This window comes from Capronia coronata, assembly GCF_000585585.1.
Source record: "Capronia coronata CBS 617.96 chromosome Unknown acBCG-supercont1.2, whole genome shotgun sequence".
Classification (NCBI taxonomy): Eukaryota; Fungi; Ascomycota; class Eurotiomycetes; order Chaetothyriales; family Herpotrichiellaceae; genus Capronia; species Capronia coronata.
The window spans coordinates 136651-158902 of record NW_006912894.1 but is presented as its reverse complement, the minus strand read 5'-3'; the positions used below and the strand labels follow the sequence as shown (position 1 = coordinate 158902).

At 53.0% G+C, this 22252-nt stretch overlaps 8 protein-coding genes across 8 annotated transcripts; 5 read left to right on the top strand and 3 right to left on the bottom strand.

Annotated features, from left to right (window-relative positions):
• Positions 1-1465: 1465 nt before the first annotated feature.
• Positions 1466-5554, top strand: A1O1_01717 (uncharacterized protein; the record flags this gene model as incomplete). The annotated part of the gene is made up of 1 exon (XM_007722629.1): positions 1466-5554. One exon carries the CDS (start codon positions 1466-1468, stop codon positions 5552-5554), a length of 4089 nt encoding a protein of 1362 aa, XP_007720819.1.
• A 694-nt stretch (positions 5555-6248) lies between these two features.
• A1O1_01716 (uncharacterized protein) lies at positions 6249-7050 on the top strand (the record flags this gene model as incomplete). Its single annotated transcript, XM_007722628.1, has 3 exons — positions 6249-6347; positions 6399-6523; positions 6573-7050. 3 exons carry the CDS (start codon positions 6249-6251, stop codon positions 7048-7050), a joined length of 702 nt encoding a protein of 233 aa, XP_007720818.1.
• A 212-nt stretch (positions 7051-7262) lies between these two features.
• Positions 7263-8255, bottom strand: A1O1_01715 (uncharacterized protein; the record flags this gene model as incomplete). Its single annotated transcript, XM_007722627.1, has 2 exons — positions 7263-7653; positions 7771-8255. 2 exons carry the CDS (start codon positions 8253-8255, stop codon positions 7263-7265), a joined length of 876 nt encoding a protein of 291 aa, XP_007720817.1.
• A 4177-nt stretch (positions 8256-12432) lies between these two features.
• On the top strand, positions 12433-12855 carry A1O1_01714 (uncharacterized protein). Its single transcript, XM_007722626.1, has one exon. It carries the CDS (start codon positions 12569-12571, stop codon positions 12770-12772), a length of 204 nt encoding a protein of 67 aa, XP_007720816.1. The 5' UTR covers positions 12433-12568; the 3' UTR covers positions 12773-12855.
• A 1020-nt stretch (positions 12856-13875) lies between these two features.
• A1O1_01713 (uncharacterized protein) lies at positions 13876-15216 on the top strand (the record flags this gene model as incomplete). The annotated part of the gene is made up of 1 exon (XM_007722625.1): positions 13876-15216. The coding sequence occupies one exon, from the start codon at positions 13876-13878 to the stop codon at positions 15214-15216; it is 1341 nt and encodes a 446-aa protein (XP_007720815.1).
• Positions 15217-15797: 581 nt separating this feature from the next.
• On the top strand, positions 15798-16409 carry A1O1_01712 (uncharacterized protein; the record flags this gene model as incomplete). The annotated part of the gene is made up of 1 exon (XM_007722624.1): positions 15798-16409. The coding sequence occupies one exon, from the start codon at positions 15798-15800 to the stop codon at positions 16407-16409; it is 612 nt and encodes a 203-aa protein (XP_007720814.1).
• Positions 16410-17871: 1462 nt separating this feature from the next.
• On the bottom strand, positions 17872-18940 carry A1O1_01711 (cellular nucleic acid-binding protein; the record flags this gene model as incomplete). The annotated part of the gene is made up of 10 exons (XM_007722623.1): positions 17872-17912; positions 17964-18036; positions 18087-18120; positions 18176-18204; positions 18265-18345; positions 18419-18581; positions 18626-18689; positions 18745-18758; positions 18815-18849; positions 18899-18940. The coding sequence occupies 10 exons, from the start codon at positions 18938-18940 to the stop codon at positions 17872-17874; spliced, it is 576 nt and encodes a 191-aa protein (XP_007720813.1).
• Positions 18941-20026: 1086 nt separating this feature from the next.
• Positions 20027-21129, bottom strand: A1O1_01710 (26S proteasome regulatory subunit rpn-8; the record flags this gene model as incomplete). The annotated part of the gene is made up of 2 exons (XM_007722622.1): positions 20027-20898; positions 20946-21129. 2 exons carry the CDS (start codon positions 21127-21129, stop codon positions 20027-20029), a joined length of 1056 nt encoding a protein of 351 aa, XP_007720812.1.
• Positions 21130-22252: the final 1123 nt, after the last annotated feature.

Here is a 22252-nt window from a genome sequence, read left to right as displayed (position 1 = left end):
TCCAGCGTCAAATTCCGATATAGGCAGAGTAATCGCGCCTGCACAGACGAAACAGGAATGCGAAAGATGTCAGTAATCATCGACGTTGACGAATATACCCGGGAGGCCAGGAGGTGATGATGATTTCAGGAGGGTGTGGTAGGATGGCTGGTATCAGGACCGGGATCATCGAGTCGGATCGGATGACAGGCTGATTTCGTGCCTCAAGGGTGGTTGGGAAAGCAACCAGTGTTCAGCAGGCGCAATCATTCTTGTCCCATTCTTCTCCGAAGGTGCGCTTCGCGAAACCTGGATCTTCGGGAGATGTAAGAGGGATGGTCGGACAGCGACAGTCCAATGGTTACCTAGTAGGATCAAAGAAAGCCACTGCTGGTACTTACTAGTAGGGCGCTGTGCGTGAGAGAGCCAAATCACCTTAGATGCCTGATGTTGAGGTACAAACAAGGTGGGCAGCTGGACACAGTATCTACTACCCACCACCTACCCTTACGTTGGTACCTAAGGTACCTTAGGTACTGTAAGATATCTAGGTAGGTATCGTACCTAGGTAGTAGTAGATGTTGCAACCAAAGGCAGCAGAATACGAAGAACGTGTACTGCGTACGAGAACAACATGCACCAGGGCTGGTACCTGTAGGATCCTACTAGTACTAAGGATATTGTGCGCTAGGCCCTCGTCCTAGGTACTTATGGTAGGTACCTACTAGCTCGCTAGTATGAGCCACGAGCAGCAAGGCCGATGAACGAAAATCACGGAGAGAACATTCTTGGGGGAGACAGTTCTGATTCGCCAGGAGAATGATGCCAAGCTTGCAGGTCCCAGTATTTCTCTCCTACTAACCGTTCTTAGCACTAGCACCCGCCGCAGTTGTATTTGCCTGCGGACACCGCGAGCCTGAGGTGCCACCTCTGCTGCTACTGTCCTGCCTTACCCTACCACTCTACTTCCACTACCATCACCACCCACGAGCTGCTAAACTCAACTCCACACTTTGCGGGTTTTGTGACTCTGAAAACCACAAGTGTCTGGCGACCAGCGTGGCTCGATAACATTTTGGACGTTGACACAGACAGCAGCAACGAGCTACCATTCGTCTGAGCTGTGGTTGTGGGTGTTACAGCAATATCTTCGTTGGGGTCTGCATTTCCTGCTCCCACCTCCGCAGGCAGCGCACCAGGACCACCACAAACTTACCGTCAACTGATTGCGCACGGCGCGAGAGCGTTGTCAAAGAGACAATCCACAACCCTCTTCCGTCCCTTTTACCTTCGCCAACATCGCCCAAAAGACCGGCGCCGACGAGCATCCTCCTTACCCCTCTCTCCTTCCATAATCGCCTCGTCAGCCGACACCACACGGGTTTTAGAGTCTCCGAGTCGCTCAAGGGAAGAGATGGCTTAGAGGTTCCGCAGGTGTGATCCGACGCACACTGCATAGCTGCACCGGTCAATAACACGCGGCGCCATGGCATCGACGCAGGATGATGATATGTATCTGTTCTCAGGCAGCCTCGAACACACAGCCACCTTTGCCGGTCAAGACTTCGACAGCTTCTTGACCTCACCAGCTACCGAAGCCGGCCCGTCGACGTCGAGCGCAGGATATCTCAACCCAGTCGATTTGTCCATAAAGCGGGAGGTAGATGAATTCACCCCTCTCCCTGCCGGTGACGCCTTTGCGCGCTCTTCGCGTGGATCTGGATCTGGTTCAAGTACGTCCTCTGCCGAGTCTCTCGATGACCACAAGCGCCACGCATCTGCCAATTCGACCGCGTCCCCCCCTGCGCTCGATCCTTCCCTGCAAGGCACCTGGGGAAGCGGAATAAATGGATTCTCAATATCGTCTAATGAACCCCATTTCGAGGATGCGTCTATGGCCGGCTTGGACTCGGATTTTGAAGTCAGCAATAGGCAAATGGCTACCGACTTCGATTTTGAGACGGCTGCGAGTACGCCTAGCGGTTTTGATATGATGAACCCAAGCAATATCAAGACCTCGCTGATCGCCCGCCCCTTCAATCAACAGCCAAACATTTCCGCTCTTGGGAAGCACCACTCACCCGCCGGCGTCCCAAACAATGGTCAGCCTCATTTTATCTTCTCCAGTTCCAGGGACGAGTCACCGCTTCACGCCATGCTCCCCGCCCAAGGCCATTCTCCCTGGAGTAGACACTCTCCGTCGTCCGGATTGGAGGAGACATTTAATCACATCACCATGAATGGGGACTCGCCCGGAAACGCGACCTTTTCTCCGAACGTGCAGTTCTCGGCGACAGGCTTCAGCTTCGACCCCGAGTCAAGTGCCACACCTTCCACCTTCAACAAGGACATCTCTTCTCCCCCTTCCACCGTCAATTCTGCCGAAGCCAACCCTGTACTTACAGTACACCCCACCTCTCTCAAATCCCGGGTAGAAACCCAAATACCGATCAAGTTGACCCTCTCGTCCCTTCCTGCCGGAGCTAAGAAGCTAAGACTGCCGAAATACACAATCTCGAAGCCCAAGTTCTTGGCAAAACCTGACCCCGACCGGTCAGCCGAGATCTTGGAACTCTATACGTCGTTGGTATGCACCAGTGCTATTCAGGATCCTGCCAAATTGCAAAGGGCGTGGGCTCGAGCGAGAGGGCAGGATGTGCCCCCGTGCAATGGTCCGAGCCCGGCTTCCTCGACAGAGTCGTCCTCCTCGAAGGACGATGAAGACAACCCCTTGAATGGTGGCGAAGTTCGTATATGCACCGGCTGCATACAGAGAGAGAGAAAGAGAGCTTCAAGGAAGAAGCAAAAGAAACCTGAGGAGGAAGAATTGTTCCAGAAGGACGAAGAAAGAAGGGTAGTTGTTTTCAACACCAACGAACTGAAAGACTGGGTCGAAGTTCCTCGTGATACGGATGGCTTGCCTGTCGCCGGCGAAGGTCAAAATATCAACCCACCTCCTGGAGCCATGCAGGTTGAGCTTCCCATGCGGATAGCTTGTTATTGCCGCCATCAGAATGAGAAGCTGGGGTTTCAGGTAATCTTCACTATCAAAGATTATCGAGACAAGGTTCTTGCTCAAGCCATGACCAATCCTATCATGATCACTGATGACCACAAAACCCACAATACTCCTGCAACCGAGTCGAATCTTCCTGCGGCTGCACAGCCGCCGAGTCATCAAGTACCAGGGGCCGGGATCTTGCCAACCATGGGCTCAGTGCAGAGTCACCCGCCTCCAGTCAACCCCAAGATGTTCAAGCAGTCTTTTTCTACCACCGACTTGCATGGGCTGCAGCACAACTTCAACCCTGGTTATCCCATGGCGCCGCCGAGTAATCCCTTTGCCATACCATTGGCAGTATCCGGCCAGACTTCGACGTCTCTGACCCCTCGGAACCTGTCAAGACCTGCTTCTCCGAACGGACCATCAGGGCCTACGACGAAACGACGGAAGCAAAGCGGATCTGGCAAACTGCCCTCTGGGTTAACAATGACTCGCTTGGACACTTCGCAGGTCCCTTCTGGCCTTGCGACAATGCCCAACAGCTCGTCCTCCTCGCCATATGCCCAGAATATGACGTCTTACATGGCGGCGAACGAGCATCAATTTGCGGTTCCGCCTGTGCGGCCTGGTCCCTTTGGCGCGAGCCCTCCGACTCCCAATGGGAATGATCAATCCTTCGCTGGCAACATTAACCGTTCTTTCAGCCTGGAGAATCTCCCTCGGCAGGCGGCAATGTCTGCCCCGCCGTCTCGACAGCAGAGCAGGCCCGGTAGCCCGGGGTCTGCAAGGAATAGCTTTGGCGCCGCGGATGCCCATTTCGGGCAGGCAGTGACTAGTCAGCTCATGGGTCAGCCTGCGCGTCGTCCACCCCCTCTCATACACAAACTTGTCCCTGCCGAGGGCTCTGTGACAGGTGGTACCGAAGTGACACTTCTAGGGAATGGATTTTATCAAGGTCTCGAGGTTATGTTCGGGGACACCGAGGCAACGACAACGACGTTCTGGGGTGAAAAATGCCTAAACTGCATTGCTCCTCCAGCTTTGCAGCCGGGGGTTGTGCCTGTTGTCTTTAAACATGACCATCCACAGTATTCTGTGATGCAGCAACAATCCCAGGCGCGGCCATCGCTCTTCACATATGTCGATGACAGGGAGTTGGAGATGTTCCGCCTCGCATTACGGACACTTGGCAAGCAAATGCAACACCCGACCGACGACCCTTACTCAGCCGCGCAGCAGCTGCTGCAGGGGCAATCACACTCAATATGGCCTTCCCACGCCAACTATAGCATCACTTCGGGACACCAGCGTCATGCAAGCCTTGTCGCAGGTGTTCCCACAGATACGCTCGAGCTCGAAAGTACAATGATCCGTCTTCTGGAACACATGGACGAACAACGGCGCTTCAGAGCTCCGAGGTTCGATCTCCGCCGTCCTTCTGGCCTAACATTGCTTCATCTAGGCTCGTCCCTCGGGTTGACTCGTTTTGTGGCTGGTCTGCTCGCAAGAGGCGCCGACCCTAATTTGGTGGACAACAACGGTCATACGCCCATGCATCATGCAGCCATGAACAGCCACACCCATGTAATTCATCGACTTCGATTGGCGGGTGCCAATCACAAGGTGCGCAGCATTCGACAGTTCACCCCTGCCGATCTTGCAACCTCTCTGCTCGCCTATCAAGCAACAATGACCCCTCTGGGGCACCCTCGGTCGCTCAGTGTGGGCGATTCGCCCATGCGTCGGCACAGTCGCAGCTCCTCATCTCTTCGCTCTTTCTGGGACAACGTGTCCGACCACTACGATACTACTGATACAGAAGATTCTGCCGCATCTGATGGCGACGACGAAACTCCCACCATGACATCACCCGGGGAGCTGGAGCGCTCGCGACCTCCAAACCAGACTAGTCTGGGTGAAGCCGTGGCCAATGATCCGCTGGCACGGAGGAACAGCGTGCATCATAGTGCCGCCCCAAGGGCTGACTTACCACAAAGCAGGAAAGAGGATGCTACAACAACAGTAGCGCCACCGGCGTTCATGCTTGCCTGGCGTGATCATTTGGTAGCTCAGTTACAACAGTTCAACGACAGTGCTCACTCGGTCATGCCGAACCTTGCCAACCTGAACGGACCTTTGACAGCGCTGCAAGATTATCAAGCCTATCCGATGGTTCGTCGAGTCAGCTCGCTGTTTCCTCAGCGGCCGAATTCCAGACAGCAGCGTGGTCAGCGTGAAGGCTGGTGGGAGACGCTGACTGGCACCTCATGTCCTGCGCCATCTTCGCCCCCCGCCTATGGCGACCTGTATCCCGAAAGCGGAGGCAACTCGGATGATTGGAGTCTGAAAAAGTCCTTTGCCATTCAAGCGGCTGCTGGAACTACGGTTGACTTGCACTTTGAGCAGAGATTGGCCTCTCCCGGTTCAGCTGCGTCAGAGCCCGTAGCACGGAGACAGATTGAGAGAGTCGAGCTGAGTCGCGACAGAAAACTGTTCTTCTTCTGGGTATGTGACACTACCAGATTCTCGTTCTGCCTGCTAACATATCCTCGTCACAGATTCCATTGCTAGCTATTGTGTTAGCTATGATGGTCAGGAGCTCCGGTTTGATGAGTATATTCGAGTTGCCGGCCACGACGGGGCGCGGTACCGTTGGAAAAGAGGCCGTTCAGGCTTCATGACAACATGGTTATCTGTAGCATGTGTTTTAGTGATAGTTAGGGGAATCTCTGGCTTCTCTGCTTAATGATGGACGGCAGGACCTTGTTCTAGGCCATTCTTAGACATGCACAGTCTTCTACGTATATTCCGTTGAGCGACCATCGATGAGATGGTCTGCACGGCATGAGGCGGTCGCAAGCCACACAGCCACAACCTTGCCAGCATAGTACATCTAGTAGTAGTAGGGGCAGAGAGGGTAGAAATAGAGTGCCACCTAGGTATAGCTTCGTACTAGACGACCTAATTATAAACCGCAGATAATAACTTGAACTTGGATGTTGATCAAAACTCCAAGTGGTGGACATGTCAAAGCTTGGCCCCGGACTAAGGTACGAAGGTAGTAAGTACTACTACTACTAGACTTGCACTAGTAGCAGTACACAAGTCGGGCAGATCCTATTGGGACCGATACACATACACCACTGCATTTCCTGTCCAGTACCAGAGGGAAGCACGAAGCAGGAAGCACGAAGCGATCGTCAACAAAGCTATTCGCTGGTGCACGCGGGCACTGTAGAGGGGCCAGTTCACGCCTTGAGGTCCCATGACTGATTCCTGGAGAAATGAGGTCCAGTACGAGGACAAGCATGTTCATGAAGTATACGACCAGATCGCAACTCATTTCTCCGCCACAAGATACAAGGTTTGAGAAGGCTCAAGAGACATCATGGTCGACAATTGACGAGCCTTGCAGCCGTGGCCGGTGGTCGACGAGTTTCTGCGCAGCCTCCCCGCCGGAGCCGTGGGCTTAGATGTCGGCTGCGGCAATGGAAAATACCTACCCGTGAACAAGAATGTCTTCATTGTCGCCTCAGACAGGTCAGTGAGGTCCCAGCGCATGTCGTCTTCCTACGCTAACTGGTCAAAGATCAAAAGCTCTTGTCGAGATCGCAGGGCAACATCAACCCCATACTGCTATTGTCGCAGATACCCTGAGCCTCCCTCATCCGCCCTCGCGGTTCGATTTCGCCATATCAATAGCCGTCATACACCACCTCTCATCGGTTGATCGCAGAATCCAGGCCATCAGGGCGATCCTGCAGACTTTGACTCCACCTTCCCGAGCATCGAGCGGAGGTCAAGCGTTGATCTTTGTGTGGGCGCTTGAGCAGAAAAATAGTCGCAGGGGTTGGGATCGAGGCGGTCAACAAGATGTTCTTGTGCCGTGGGTTCTGAAGCCGGACCATGCCTCTCAGCCGGACACTCCAGCCAGAACTTATCAGCGGTACTACCACTTATATCACGAGGGCGAACTGCAAGACAACGTGATTGCAGCTGGCGCCCGAATATTGAGTTCGGGCTACGATCGGGATAATTGGTGGGTTGTCATTGCTCGACGGGACTGAGCCATCACCGCGTGGCAGGGGGAATTGGGACTCCTGGAGTGCCCGTTGCTGTCTAGATTACAACGTTCTTGGTTCGTGGGCAGCAGTGGTCCCTACAAAAAAGCAGAAGAAACCCGAGAACGAAATCACCATAAACCCGAAATTCTACTTGTTGCGCCTGCCCGTAACCCCAATGAGCATGCTTCACCGAGACACCATGCCGCCAAAACAGTCTATCGAAATCGGGAATTCCGTCCTCTCGGATGATCGTACAGCTGATGCTGGTGGAAAAGGTCTGGAGGGTGTGGAGGTGGTGCCGAAAAAGCCGGTAACCCTGCGGTAAGCTCTGCCAACGATGGCAGTTGCTGTGGTCCAGTCAAAGATGCTTCACGCGCCATCGAATCACGCCGCAGCCGGGGAGCAGGCGTGCCATGTCGGTATTGCGATCTCGGAGGCAGGAGGGTCGATGGCTCGGCACCGCTTCCAGCATTGGCTAGGGAGAACGGTGTTACGCCCGCTCGCTTCGCCATCTCATGCTCACCCATCTGCCAGTGCATTGCTTCCACAGCTCTCCAGGGCATGACCATCTCTTCAGCTACCCTAGCCCACATGTCCGCGCGGAATCTAGCCAGAACAGTTCAGTCAGATAGTCTGTCTTGCCTGATGTTGACACCTTGTGGCACAACGGTCCACAAGATCCGATCTGATCCCGGCCATCTGGTGCGACGTTTCTCAACATACCTCTCGTACAACCTCGCCAGTTTATTCTTGCGGTCCTCATCCCACTCGCTCCTCCTTTCCAGGTAATTCTGATAGTGCAGCCTACAGCTGATGGCACTGCGACCGGGCAAGTGCTTGCTGATATCTTCCCACTTCATTCCATCCTGGCGGAGTTGGATGATTCTCGAGTCCTCTTCTGGCGACCACTTTGATTGCTTCTTGGCTGGTGACTGTGTGGAATATCCCTGGCTCGTCAACGGTCGCTTGGCCGGGACCACCGGACGCGGCTGGGGTGGCAAAGGAGCCACGCTGGTGGCGACGCTCGATAGCACAGACTCTGAACGACAGACCGAGGGGGGAGAATCGGTTGACTGGCCTTCTTCGTCGGTCGTCGATTTAAGCAGCGACGAGATATCCACGTTGAATGATCGAGCGAGACAACGAGTGAAACAGTGATGGTAAGGGGTTAGAGAAGTCGGTTTCACAAAAGGAGTATATGCTGCCATGCACGTGGAAAGGACGACGCAAGAGTGATGTAGAATTCGGAGCAGAGTCCAGTAAACAACGAAGAGTGTGCAATCCTCGGGATCGTTGGCTGCTTTGGACAGGGCCAGACAGTCAGGCGACACAGCTAGGCACAGGCTTATGTGCAGAACGCTGCTCGATCGCAGAGGTCAGGGTCGGATAGGGCTTCAGTTAGGGGGTTGGAGGGTAGGGTAGTTACATTACAGGAGACAACGAGAGAAGAGCAGATCCAGAGATCAGTGCTAGCGAACGTCGTTTAAGAAGTACCCAGCAGCACGGGAACGCTCCAAAGTGCGGTCTGCCAAACAGGACGAGGCGGGTCAAGTCTGTGGTTTTCCCATCACCATGCTTGCTAGCCATCACGGTTTTCAGGCAAGAAGGTCTGTGACCGCGCCTTGACAACTGTCTCTGGTAGTGCCAGCACAAACACGCAAGCTCAGCCAGGAGCCGGAGGGCTATACTTGGCCTTCAGGTCTCCATGTCGATGCAGCGGCAGCGGATGCTGGCGTCTGCGCCATCCCCTTCCGGCATCCGCGTTTGTCCTGTTGCCCTGCGAGCGGAGATATCTGATATCATGGACGCCTCATGAGAGCGGATTCTGGATGGACTGGGCGGGTCGAATCCACGCTGGCCCTCTCTCGCCCATCAGCGCCGCCAGGGGAGTAGCACTAGTTGAGAGCACGAAGGGAAACTGCATTGGACTGGCGGGGGGGGCAGCAAAAGGCCGGGGTCCAGCAGCTAAGGGAAGGGCTTTTGCGGTCGAGCGCAGCTGGAGCAGCGCCGTCGGCGGAGGCGAACTGGTGTCAAACGGCCTACTAATAAGAGTCCGTCGCGGGATAGGCGAGGAAAGGGATGTCTGAGAGCCGACAGCCACGGAACTGCTATGGGGACCCATACCGTTCGTAGGGTGCCATTATCATGTTCGTCTCTGCCGCTGATGGTCGAAGTTTGATGAGTTGCTTCTTGCGGCCTGGCGGATCTTAACATCTTGGATTCTTCAGGAAGCAACCCACCAGGTACTACTACTACTACTACTACTACTACTACTACTACTACTACTACTACTACTACTACTACTACTAGGGACTTTATAGTATCTAAGGGACCTATAGTTTAACATTCAGTTCCCTGGAGTTTGATTGTCTCTGTCAAGCTGGCGTCCCTTCCGGTGTCCTGGTATCTCATTCCTCGCTCTCTCCTACCACATCAACCTCCTCTATGAGTCGGTCAGCGTTACTAAGGAGAGTGGCCTCTTGGATTTGGCATCATGTCCCACTTTTCCGACCTTGTCTTCCAAGAACTTGAAGCTGCTGCGCAGGAGACCGCCATCTCACGATGAGAACTGCCTGGGCGAGCCAGAGAAAGCCGATTGATCCATGCCCTGTCTCGGTCTCTGTCAGTAACAGAGTTACTTGTGTCTGCTACTAGTAGCCTTAGCTTCTTCGATCTAGAAACCGTCCAGCCTGGGACCCCTTTTAGCCAGCAACTTCGCGCAGACAGACGTCAATACGGTTCCGCCGCAATTTGGTCCTGGAGCCGGGGAGCACCGGACCATCATTATGGGTTTACACTAAAAAAGAGGACATGGGAAGAGCGGGTGGGAAAAACCACAGACCAGGGCCAATTGCCTGCAATAGAGCGCAAAGTTGATGGTAAGTCAGGATACTCTGCCATCCGTTCGAGCTTTATGCTGTACTATGACCCCTTTGTCTCCAGCTTCCAAGGTTCTATAACCGAAGAGAACATAAACTGTTGGTGATGCACACGCTGCACAGCTGACCGCTGTAGTACTACGTACCAGTTAGCACCAAGAACCGCCATCTCATCCATCTCATCGAGTCTCCTACCTGGCACTATCGCTTGCATGGCTGATGACCGACACGTCAATCACCCGCAGCAGCAAAGAACCCCTTGTCGTTTTTTATTAGCAGGGCCCAGCAATGGACCCAGCAAGACTAAGGCTGGTGGGTCCCGAAGAAATCTTGGGGTGGAAAAAGAGATCGGACTTCGGATATGCCAACAAAGTCAGAGAAAAGTGTCAAACGTACTTACATAGTACCACAGTACTAGTTTTGGGCCAGGGCTTGCAGCACACAGATCAGCAGTTTACCACCTACGATTCATCTTACACCACCGAGCTCTGCAAGCGACAGACGAATGCCAAAGTGGTGTCCTCTCGTAGCGACGACGGTTTATCAGATAGGCGGTTCTGAAGTTTGCCCAAACAATAGACCAGCCATGATGGCGGTGAAAAGCGGTGTACACACCGACACTCCCACACTTACTTCTCAGCAGGTATCGCAACTTACTTCAACCTGCAGATGGCAACAGGCAGAAGCATGCTCTCAGTATCATGTGCTTTGACGATGGCCGGCCGGCCGCCTGAAAACTGATTTGTCGACGCTGCAGTTTTGCAAGGTGATCAATATTATCGTGTGGCTGTATGGCATGGTGTCATTGTCGCTACAGATCCTAGGGGGTCTCAGTCGGTCGGATATCTTGACAGCTCAAACGATGCAGCCAACGACGCCTCCATCTGCCGACCTGCATCCATGCGCCCTCAGCTGGGCGCCAACATACTACGTACTGCTGTATACTGGACAGCCTTCATTCTTCATGTCGCCATGTCAAGACACCTGCCGGCAAAAGCCCCAGATGCATGCAAACAACTGCTGAGAAGGACCGTACCAGCGCCCCAGCTGGCTCAAGTGATCCTCTCCGAGCCTTTTACAAGTGTGCTCCCAAACTCCCTACCAAACTGCTGACACTCGTGCGCAGCCACAGAGAAAAAAAAACATGAGCAGGATGGTTTCAGTCACTGGAGCCTTTGATCTATTGGATTTCCGGTTAGGGAACGGAAACAACCGTCAATGAGTCGTCTGGCTGACCGTTAGGATTGAGATGACCAGGTTACCCATGATCGCTCGCTCTCTCGCCTCGAACTCCACCTGCTTCAGTCAACCATCTCGGCCCCGTCTCAAATCGTGCGGAATCTTCTCAGTTCCTTCGGCCAACTTATATCTGCTCAGGGCGATCCGGATATGAGACCAGTCCTGAGGACTACTGGAAATGCGCTGTCCCGTGCCCGCTGCATGGGCTTCCCACCGCCTCGAACCAAGCCTTCACCTTGAAGCCTTCAGGCCAGTGACCAATCATACCCTTCGAACATTCTAGGTTGCAGAAATGGGCAGATGTCATGTTTCACTGTCATACTTCAGCGCCGCACTCTTAGATGCTGAGATTTATCAACGAGCGAGGACTCGACGAATAAATCCAGACGTGGCGTCTAACACGACAGAACCACATTTAGCCATGATGCTTCGACGAGCCGTCTCGGAAGTCTCGCCAAGCAGGGTCTCTTCTCATTTGCTCCTTGTGGAATATCACGTCTGAATCTTCAATCTTAACCTTAGTTGTCTCATGGCAGCTGCCAGCCTCTTCCTACCTTCGGTCACAGCCGCCCATCATTGTGGCTGCGAGGTTGTTATGTCCAGACGAGGGTCACTCAAATATTCAGTAGAGTCAAAAACTTGCGATAGAGAAGACGGCGGATGGCCATATCTTCGACGTCCCGGTCAGACTTGCTAGCTACGATGATAGGGTCTTTGCGTCAACCCGACCCTCTCAGTGTCTCTTACGTGACCCATTCCTGTTGAGCTCAGAGCCACAACTATCACAGTTCCTGCGCATCAGAGGAGTACAGCCATGTCCAGGTTTTAAGTTCGGTCGCTCCACCGAAGCAGTTCTCTCGTTGCATGGGAGATCTGCAGAGATTGAGGAGCGTACGGACTGCTCAACGTTGTGGTTGGGATCTTTGATCGTACGGCGGAGCAGCATTGTGTCCCGTTCAAACACGTGTAATATGACTTAAGGTGGTCGGTCATTCTCGAGCTCCGGCATTGAGAGTACTACTGCTTGTCGATCCGCATTCCTCTCCCTACTCTATTGTCGAGCCAAACGAAGAATCTGTCCGTCCCTGTCTGCCATGATATTCCGGCCGCGATTTTCACCTGACGCAGCTTCAAAGCCAAGTCATTAGCAACTTGATTGCAACAGCCGGCAGATCTAGGCGTGTGAAATGTCGGTGCGCTGTCCTTTTGGATCCTTTCTGGTCCATTCGCCATCAGCTGGCTCAATCTCGGCTGGGCCAACGTCAAAGCTGTCATTCTCGTCTTGCTCGCCAAATATCTCCTCGATGTGTTCCCGTAGGTATGCGTCGAACCTCCCGGTGCGCCTTTCATGCATGGCCTTTCTCGCTTGGTTCTGCCACCCTTTCTCGTAAGAGCCGTCGCGTATGTCTTTCCCGAACCTTGAAACGGCAGCTTTGACGTACGTGTCGTCCAGTATGAAATCCATGGCAAGAGGGCAGAGGAGTCTCCCAGACCCATCAACCTCGTATTTGCGATACTGCGGCGGTAAGGTATCAATGATGGCGCGTTTTTCGTCTTCGCTATATCTGTCATTCCACCCTGCAATACATGTGATCAGGAACGCGTGAATATCCTTGGTGATTATAGGTGATGTGGAATTAAGGATCCGAAGGGACGACCACGGGCCCGTATTCCGTTTCGGTCTCTTCGACGCAGGAGGCATTTCTGTGGTGGCAGTAGTATGTGAAACCTGTCCGCTTCCTTGAAAGCTGTCAAGGTTGCATCCGATGTTCGGCAAAAGGACCTTTGTCAATCATTGATCCGCTTTGATGCCGGGTTGGCCAGCTGTGCAGCGCGGGGACGGACAGGTGCCAGCCTGCAAACCAAATCTCTCTGGGTTGTGAAGTAATCTTTGCGTTTGGGGACAGAGAAACAATACAATCAACCTGGTCGTGTTCGCTGGTAGAATTTGAAGTCGGAGAAGCGTAGGTAAGGCAGAAAACAGGTGAAATAGTACCCAGTGGTCTGCACAAAGAGCGACTTGTTATGTACTACTAGTAGGTACCTTAGATAGACTACTAGTACTACGACTAGTGGTAGCACATAAAGGCACTGTAAAAATAATGATTAACAGACAAAAGAGAGGCTCTTCCAGGCAGATTTAGACTGACGTCATGTCACGCGATACTGCTCTCTCTTGGGTAGCAGGCGATGACACAGTGAGATTGATGTGACATGAGCGAGCAACCAGCTGCTGGTTAATAGTGTACTAGTACTCAAGGTACCTACTAAGTAGGTAGGTAGGTAAGGTAAGTAGATGGCATGCTGTCAAGATGAGGATGCTGTAATATACCTTAACTGGTAGATTATCTTAGTACGTACGTACAGAGTACCTAGTCTGCCATCACTGAATACTACCCGTATTCGCGCTATGTGGTATACTACTACTACCTGTATTATTCGTAGATCTTGCCTCGGTCCATCTATGGCCAATCATAGTGAAACAAGTTTCCGCAGCCTTCTATAACTCTGTATGGCTGGTCATTGTTCGGTCTGTGTCGACGATAAACCATCCACCACCTACCTCATCTCAATATAATCAACTCAAAGACTACACCCATCATCGTCGCGGCAACCACCCTCCCAGTGTCAGTATAGGAAGACACCGTCGGTTACTATCACTGACTGTCCCCTTCTTTCGCACAACACGGTGACTGTCGTCTTCTCCAAGATGACCTCGTCAGCGCTGCGTCGAACAGTGCACACAACAGTGATCGGCCTTTCCAACGCGACGGTCGATCTGACCAGAGCAGCCATCAAACTACCCTCCGCCTATTCAAATTATGTCGCCTCCAACTCATCCTCCGTCTCTAGCGTCGAATCTAGCCTGCGATCGCTAACCTACCTCCTTCCTGGCACAAGATACCACGATTCTGAACTGGCGTCCGAGGCGCTACATACATTTGTTCAGCTCTTGTCCATCTACCATGACCATCTCCTGAAAAGTCGCGCTGCTCTCCTCACCCTGTCCCCTACAGCCGTCGAGGCAAGCCATGCGAAACCACAAAAGAGCAAGCCTTCACTTCACGCACGCTACACCATCTTTTGGACTTCAACTTCCTCGCTCTACACAAAGATTGCGACCTTGTTAAAGGTCGCCCAATATACAGAATTGTTGTGGGAAATGGTGGCGCGACGCAAGGGTGGTGAAAGAACAAGGTGGCGCGTGGTTGTTTTGTTGGAGACGTTCAAGGCTGTCTGTCGGCTGTGGCTGATGCGCCTCACCCATTCTAGACCGTTGGTCAATCCGCCCATGCCCCTCAGAGAAGACTTTGCGCCGGAAGAATCCGAGGAAACAGAAGACGAGTTCTCGGAAGACGAGTTGAGAATGGCCGATGAAGCAGCGTCATGCAATGTTCGAGGCGTGCTGGGCGACGTGGGTGTCCCAACACCGCCACTGTCGGATGCTGGAAAGTCCCCTGTAACCTCGTTGTCCACCACTGACCCCTATAGCATGCCACGAACGGGCTTCATGCTCCCAACCTTGCCCACGCCAGACACGGTGTCGGCGTATCTTCTGAACCATGTGCTCACGGCGGACGATGTCAAGCCGGCCAAGGACTTACTTCATCAATGGGCCTCGCTGCGGGGTCGGGCCGCCGAAGTAATGTACATCCTTCGACCTGTCATCTATGCGCTGCTGATGCAAAGGGTTGCACGCATGTATGGCTATGAAGGGTCAAAGTGGAAACGGCACTGGACCCCGTGGCTGGTTGGTGTCACGCTGGAATGCCTTGCACGGCAATATGCCAAACAAGACCTCGCATCTCGTGCACCTCAAAGAGCCAGAACTGGGCTGTCGGCTCTGGAACGTGAAGAAATGCGGAAACGAGGATGGAGTCTTGCCTGGTGGGGCATGAGAGGCGCCTTCTATGAAAACATCACCAAGAAGTGGGTGCATGGCGTAGCGGACGCCCTGAAAGGCAAGCCCATTCTGGACTTGGCTGGAGTCGTTGTCGACGAGTACGAATTTCTCTGGAGTAACTATTACTTCAGTACTGCGACAATGTGATGCATCTTGGGCAGGGATGATGCCAAACCGTTTGCTGGACGGCTGCGTCATTGCTGTTCAATGGATTCCGCGCCTTCGACCAGGCTGCCCACACGTATCTCCGGATCGAGAGTAATTCTGGCCACATGAAACCGGGGCACGTCGGCACCCTCGTTGTCATGGCGGCCGCCCCAATGTTAGGAGCAAACATTTCCACACCGAACCACCCCGGAGCGGGTCTCAAGCACGACTATATGGCCAGTACACTTAAGGGGTCCGGGCCTCCTGGCGGTTGTCGTTACAATGGACAAGGAGTCTGGCGCTCGCCAAAGGATCAAAGCTTGTGAACAAAGCTGCAACCAGGTCGACCTTGCGCGGGAGCTGTGCATGGCCACCAGTACGTGTTAGCTGTATGAATGACAATGGTCCAACACAGGAGGCGCCGGTGATCTGGAGTGGGCGTCGGAGCTTTCTTGTTGCACCCTCGATGCGATCTAAAGCACCGGAGCAGATATCGTATTTGCATGCTCTTTGCGTACTTCAATCCGCCTTGCATGGTAAGACACACATTGTTTCCACCAAGAAGGAGCAAGCGAGGCAGGATGGCTTTCGCTTCCTATTCTGTCTCGATGCCATTGCCTGACGAAGAGGCTGATTTCTTCAAGCATCTTCTCGATACCCTCGACGGCCACTCACGCAAAGAACACCTTGCCGGTCTCGAGCAAGGTCTCCGTCAAGCGCAGGATCAGCTTCAGACTTGCACCGCATTCTACAATGACTATGTCGCCTCCTTCCGTTTCATATCCTCTGAATACCCACATCTTCGGCGTCAAGTAACCGGCGGTGCCACCGCGCAGCCTACGCCTGCCACAATCACCAACCATTCATCCCTCAACCAGCTCGAAGGACGATGGGCTCACGAAGCTCGCATCCACGGTCGTATTTCAGTCTTGTACAAAGCTCACGCCGACCTGGTGGAGGGTTTGAAGGAACTTGGACGGGTTTGGACCGCGATCTGGGGCATCTACGACGACATCAATCGGCCTGGTTCAAGTGATGAAGTGGGAAAGCACCGGACGCTCTTTGACAACGGATACGGCGCTCAACTGGCCTTGCAGCTGGAGCTTCTTGGAGAACGAATGAACGCGACGGAAGAGCGTATCACGGAGCAGCGGTTGGGACTGGACAGCGACTGGGAGGCAGGACACCTTTGACGGACTGCAAAAGACCCGTACTCACCGGCTGCCGTTGAAAGTGGTTCGAGGGAAAGTGGTCAGTTCGTGCCATGGAGGTGGCCATCAAGGATGATCGTCTTCCTGTAGGCGACCCCGAACATGGGACGACGATAGGGCTTGTGTGTCGATCCTGGAGCAGTGTGACCAGTCCTCTGCATTGGGAACAGATGATGTACTAGCAGCAAGTCTATCGTAATTCAGACGCCATTGCCGGGTGTGTCCCCTGCTCTGCCATCAGCTTCAGTTGATCGTTTGATGTCCTTTGCCCTGGTCAGGTCGCTGAAGTCGCCCACTGAAGACATGTTTCCCCTGGCAAAGCTGCTCGTGGAGCCTCGATCCGGCAAGGCCGCAATGCCCAAGTAAATTTTCTGTTGCGACCAACCCTCCATCTTTGCTCTGTAAGCCAAGTCAAGGATTCAGGATTACCGAACATCAAACCGACATTGCTTGTGGTGCCTGCTTGGTTCCAGTAACTAGGTAGGTATTCGGCTTCTAGGAGGACAGGCCCCCGGCATCGGTAAAGCGGGCACAATCATTGATCCTCCTATGAAACAACACAGCCATGATTATCCATCTGCTGGCGAACATGAGTGCGACGGGTTTGTCGTTCCAGTGACTTACCGCGCAATCGTCGTATAGATCGCCTGAAAAGACGGCGGAGTCCATCAGAACAGTCTTTTCGAAACACATCTCGGGAGTAGAGGACAATTCGGCGCCATCGAACGCTTCCTGGAACGGCGCCTCTCGCGTACCCGATACCACTACTTTTATGCATTCTTATGCGGCGTCACAGGTTTGAGCGTGTGAACGACTCGGTCAGTGGAATCTCCAACATGCTGTGGCTGGTCGGTGGGCTGTTGAAGAAAAGCAGAAGACGGCGCACAAGATCAATCTAGGGGTTGTCAATCGAGGTGCATTCTTGTTTTTCGGTATCTGAGACCATCTGTCTGCAGAAACGCGCCTCCTGGACCGATCAATGACCCGCAGAGGCATATCTCCGTCCACAATGTGGAAGCGGCAGATTATGCTCGGCTTTTTCTCAACGCAGCCGTGAATTCACGCCTAATGCTGCAAACAGGCCGCAATAATGAATGAACTTTTGCTAGCATCCGCCCAGCATTCGAGTCCACTCTCGTGGCTTACACATGTCCAGGGGATTTGTCCCTTGACAACGCCTGCTGCTGCCTCCCGCCCGTGTCTTGTTCTCACTGCGCCTGCAACGGTCGTGTCTGCTTTCCTGCATCGTTGAGCTCCATGACTCTTTTCACCGACCGCAGATGGTACACAATGTGAAGATCATCGTCCGCGGGCAATGCTCGACCCCACCGCCATGGCATCGCAACTTTGCGGTTACAGTTGAGGGACTGAGCATGCCAATGGCCGAGTGGCGAATTGAATGTGAGAAGGAGAAGAGCGATCAGTGTAACTCGTTATGGATCGGCTAGTTCGGGCAAGCGGACTGCAGGTGACCGGGTTGCTTGCCTGGGCCGATCGTTAGATGATTCCCCAAGATCAGTGGTTCGGGTTGCTTACATTTGTAGCAGATGCGCTCATTGCTCGCCTCAGAAGGGCAGTCCCGAGACAGATGGCCTTGTTCGCCACAGTTCTATCTTGAAGTGAGCATTTCACCGCTGAATGGGGCAGGGCGAGACCTACGTAGCATTTCTGAGCCCGGCCTTGGGTGCAGTCACTGGAAGAAGGTTAGCAGGCTGAGACAGACCTGATCCAATGCTGTCTGGAGTTACCGTGACATATGACCAACGCCACCACACGACTGCAATTCGAGAAGAGTCTGTTAGAAATTCGATGTTACCGAAGGCACATGGCAACTCACGTAGCATGTCTGACCGCCGCCACCGCCGCCGCCGCGACCGAAACCGCCGCCGTAGCCGCCTTGACCACCGCCGTAGCCGCCCTGACCGCCAGAGGTGCAATCACTAAGCCAAGTTAGAACGGGGTCGAAATGGGGATTTGTTTTTGTGTTGAACTTGCCGTGCGATGTGGCCTTGTCCGCCGCATCGGTAGCACTCGCGAGAAGGGGCGCCACCACCGTAGGCATTCCCGCCCGCAGCGCCCCAACCACCACCTGCGCCAGCAGCAGGTGCGGCCTGCGGGCAGTCACGAGCGAGATGTCCTTCATTGCCACCTATTCTAGATCAATTCCTGTTTGCGGAAGAATCTGCCGGGGATAGAACTGACATTTGTAGCACGACTTGGGCTTGGGAGCAGCAGTGCAGTCTCGACTAAGGTGACCTTCGGCTGAAGCAGATGAGGTAAGTGAGAGGCGCCAGACGGGGGATTGCGTCGAACGTACCTCCGCAATTGTAGCTATCGAAAGAGTCAGCAGACTGAAGGGATGAAAAGTTCAAGGGATGGTCACTCACCAGGTCGGGGTGCCTTTCTTAGGGCAATCTCGAGCCTGAAGGAGAATAAGAGAATGTAAGAGCAGGGGCAGCGATCGCAAGAACCTGGTGCGAAGAGTCACCACAGTTGTAGCAGCCTCGTTCCATGATGAAGGTAAGGGTGGTCTGTTGAGGGCGTCTGCGAAATGCGCTGATTAGCAAGTTACCGCCAAGGCACAGCTGAGCGCTCTGGCATGCGTACTAAGAAGAGAAAGGGAAAGAGGCGAGTGGGACAGAGAATGAACCTGAGAACAAAGGAGCACTCTGTGGGTTTGGGAACGTTCAAGTTGGTGAAGGGCGGTTGGATTGAATACAATGCAAAGAAGTTGAGTTGAGCGAAGAGAAAGTTGAGGGGTGGAAAATATACGATGGATGATATTTACCGCTAGCAGTAGCAATTCAAGTTTGTCAGTCACCAAGCAAGTAAGGTACCTAACCTGACATACCTAAGGGGTACCACAGTACTAACCTAGGTACCTAGGTACTCTGTAGTACTACTAGTACATTACATGTACTTGCTACTAGTAACACTAGCTGCCACGCACTACTAGTACTACATTACTGCTACAAGGTAGTAAAAGTTGCTAGGAGGAGGGAGACCGCGAAAAGCGGAGTGCGATGGGATTTGAAATGCACGTCACGCCCTATTCAAGTTGGGCTCCTAAGAGCCCTGGGCCTCCTAGTAAGGGGCCCTTCCTGGCCAGACATCTGCTCTACACTGAAGAATTCGGTGGCTAGATTCCAGTAGTACATACACCAACTACCTAATCTTATCAGTGATATCTTTGCCCATCCAACTTGAAGCGTGGTGAGGCTTTATCCACTGCACTTCACGTCTATGGCGACTACCTACATAGGTACCGCTGATATCGCTGGTATCGCTGATATCGTATCATGGGTCAAACAAGGCAGACTACAAAGTGCTTACGCCGGGTCCACGGTTGGCGGCCAGATCCGACAGAGATAACAATACTACTACCTACTGAGTAGGTAGTAGGCTGTTGCTTTTGAAGGCCTGCGCGGCCACGATTTATCCATGGCGAATCTGTGATGGAAAACCCTTGTGCCGTACTATACATGAACCATGCCTGTGGCGATGCCCTGGTCATGCATACATGCCACTGCACAGCGTTTCCGCTCTAACGCCGTGCTAAATGCCTCAATGGAAACCTCGATGCGAGGGTGCCGGGCCATCTAGCTTTTCTTCCTGCCTTTGCCCATTGCGCTTTCCTCGGCTTCCTTCTTATCACCATTCACGGCGCCATTTGAAGTCGACTTTTTGCCATCCTTCTCTTTCTCTTTGTCGCCCTCTTTCTTTTCAGCCTCATCTTCTTGCTGTTGCCGGTTCTGATTTTTGTTGTCGATGAGATCGTGGAAAGCGGTGATGGCGCGAACGAGGGAGCTTAGGTAAATTGTCATTTGCTGGTCGTTGACCTTGATAGTCATCGCACGAGCCAGGTCACTGTTTTCGACTTGATTCGGAGCATTGGGCGTCGACGCGGGAGGGGTAGTCAAGTTAGGGAGGAGATTGAAGATATCCTGGAGGTTACCAAGGATGGCGTGGTTGATGGGTAACTCGCTATCGAGAACCTTCTGTAGGTACGTGCCGATGTCTTTTAAGCGGAGATGAAGGCCTTGGAGGGACTGTAGCTGTTGGGTAATTCTAGAGGAGAGAGTACCGACAGCAATATCCCGGATGTCTCTTAGAAGGTGTTCGACTCCAATCTCTTCGGCTTCTTCGGCTTCAATGATAGACGGCGTATGTACAAAGGTCTTGGTTGTGGTTGTGCCGTCATCTTTGATCTCTTCGATGGCGAAGTATGCGTCTGTGGGCACACCAACCTCCTTCGGCTGAACATCGATGATGACGAGTAAGGGGTTGGGGGTGTATCGTTTGAAGAGCTCATTGATCTCCAAGTCAGATGCCCGAAGTTTTGGGCCGGAGTGATACCACCCGATCAACTTCTCCCTGGCATTGACCTTCTTGAACATTTCTCGCATTGATTCGACGTAGTTGTGGTCGAGAAACCATACTGAAGGGTCTTTTTCGTCTTCTTCAAAAGGCACTGTAGAATATCAGACGTGATCTTAGGACACTATGTATTAGACCAACCTGCGAAACAGTTTGATACCCGGACATTCTTTCCATCGTTCTGTCCTAAAAGCACTCCGACCACTCTTTTCCGGGTTCCTTTTGCTGATCGGCCATAATGATCGGCGACCGAGAGAAGTACCAAAGGAGCGACGGAGACCTGTCTGCTCACCAGGGATAGAGTTTCCGCGGTTGTCGCGGGCATGATGGCGTAGAGGGAGATGAGGGAGATGGGGAAGGACCGAGGAAGGTATCGAACGGATAGCAGAAGATGACTTTCCCGAAAGCAACAGAAAAGATGCTCGAAGCAGAGGACTCAGCGTGGGAGTGATTGGAGGGAAGATCAGTTTGGATTGTGCTGAACTTGAATGGTACGTATACCTAGGTAGGTACAACAAGTAGTACTAGGTAAACGAGTTGAGGAGCACTGGCATGTCGATTTCAGGTCGCAGGCTGGCGAACGACGCGCCTCAGTACTGGCCATCATCGCCCCAACGCTGCGGGTATCTGTGCTCGAACGAACAACTCCCACACCCACCGTACTAGTACTACCTAGTACTCTGGTGCAGCTTTCTCAGCCTTGCGAGCCTTTGCGAGCCTCGCATTACCAGAGACCTCTAATTACCTAGTACTAGGATACTACCACGTACCTTACTACTACTAGTACTAGTGCATGTATGACCAGGTACACTTGCCTCCAAATATTGAATACAGTATAGTACTACCGTCTATAACATTCCACAAGTTCTAGGCTCGCAAGAGTACCGAATTTGAAAGCCCAAATGTCTTTGTTCGTACAGGCATCTGCACCCTAGATGAAAGACCACACGCTCACATGGATGTGAAGTCAGAGACGCTCTCGTGAAGCAAGGCGAACAGTACTTTCACCGCATAGCGGCCTAAACTCGGTCGCAGCCTGGCGAGGCTATGGCAAAGGGAGAGAGGATCATCTTGTGTGCCGAAGAAGATAAACCGGGCGTAGTTGGAGACGTTTGAGGAGCAGGACGCGGGCTAGGTACGTTGTGCGGGAAAATCAGGATACCTCACTTTTCACCTCCAAGTTGAAGTTGAAGAAACGTGACCTTCTTGGCGGTTGAATTACTATTCGCACCAACTTCAAGTTGAACTGCAGTGCAGTGCTGCAGTGTGCGGTACTACTAGTAAGCGCAGATGTACTTATTGCAGCGTGCCGTGTGTAGCTCCGGAACGATGCCGTTTTCGGCCGACAAACTTGCTGCACTTCGGTAGAGCGGAGGTAACGAGCTGTGATAGTACTAACGGACGTACTACTACTAGTAAGATACCAACTTGTACCTAGGTAGGTAGGT

Excerpts from the sequence above, each read along its gene's own strand:
- A1O1_01714 (XM_007722626.1), top strand. The coding sequence starts at position 12,569 with ATGTCTTTCCCGAACCTTGAAACGGCAGCTTTGACGTACGTGTCGTCC.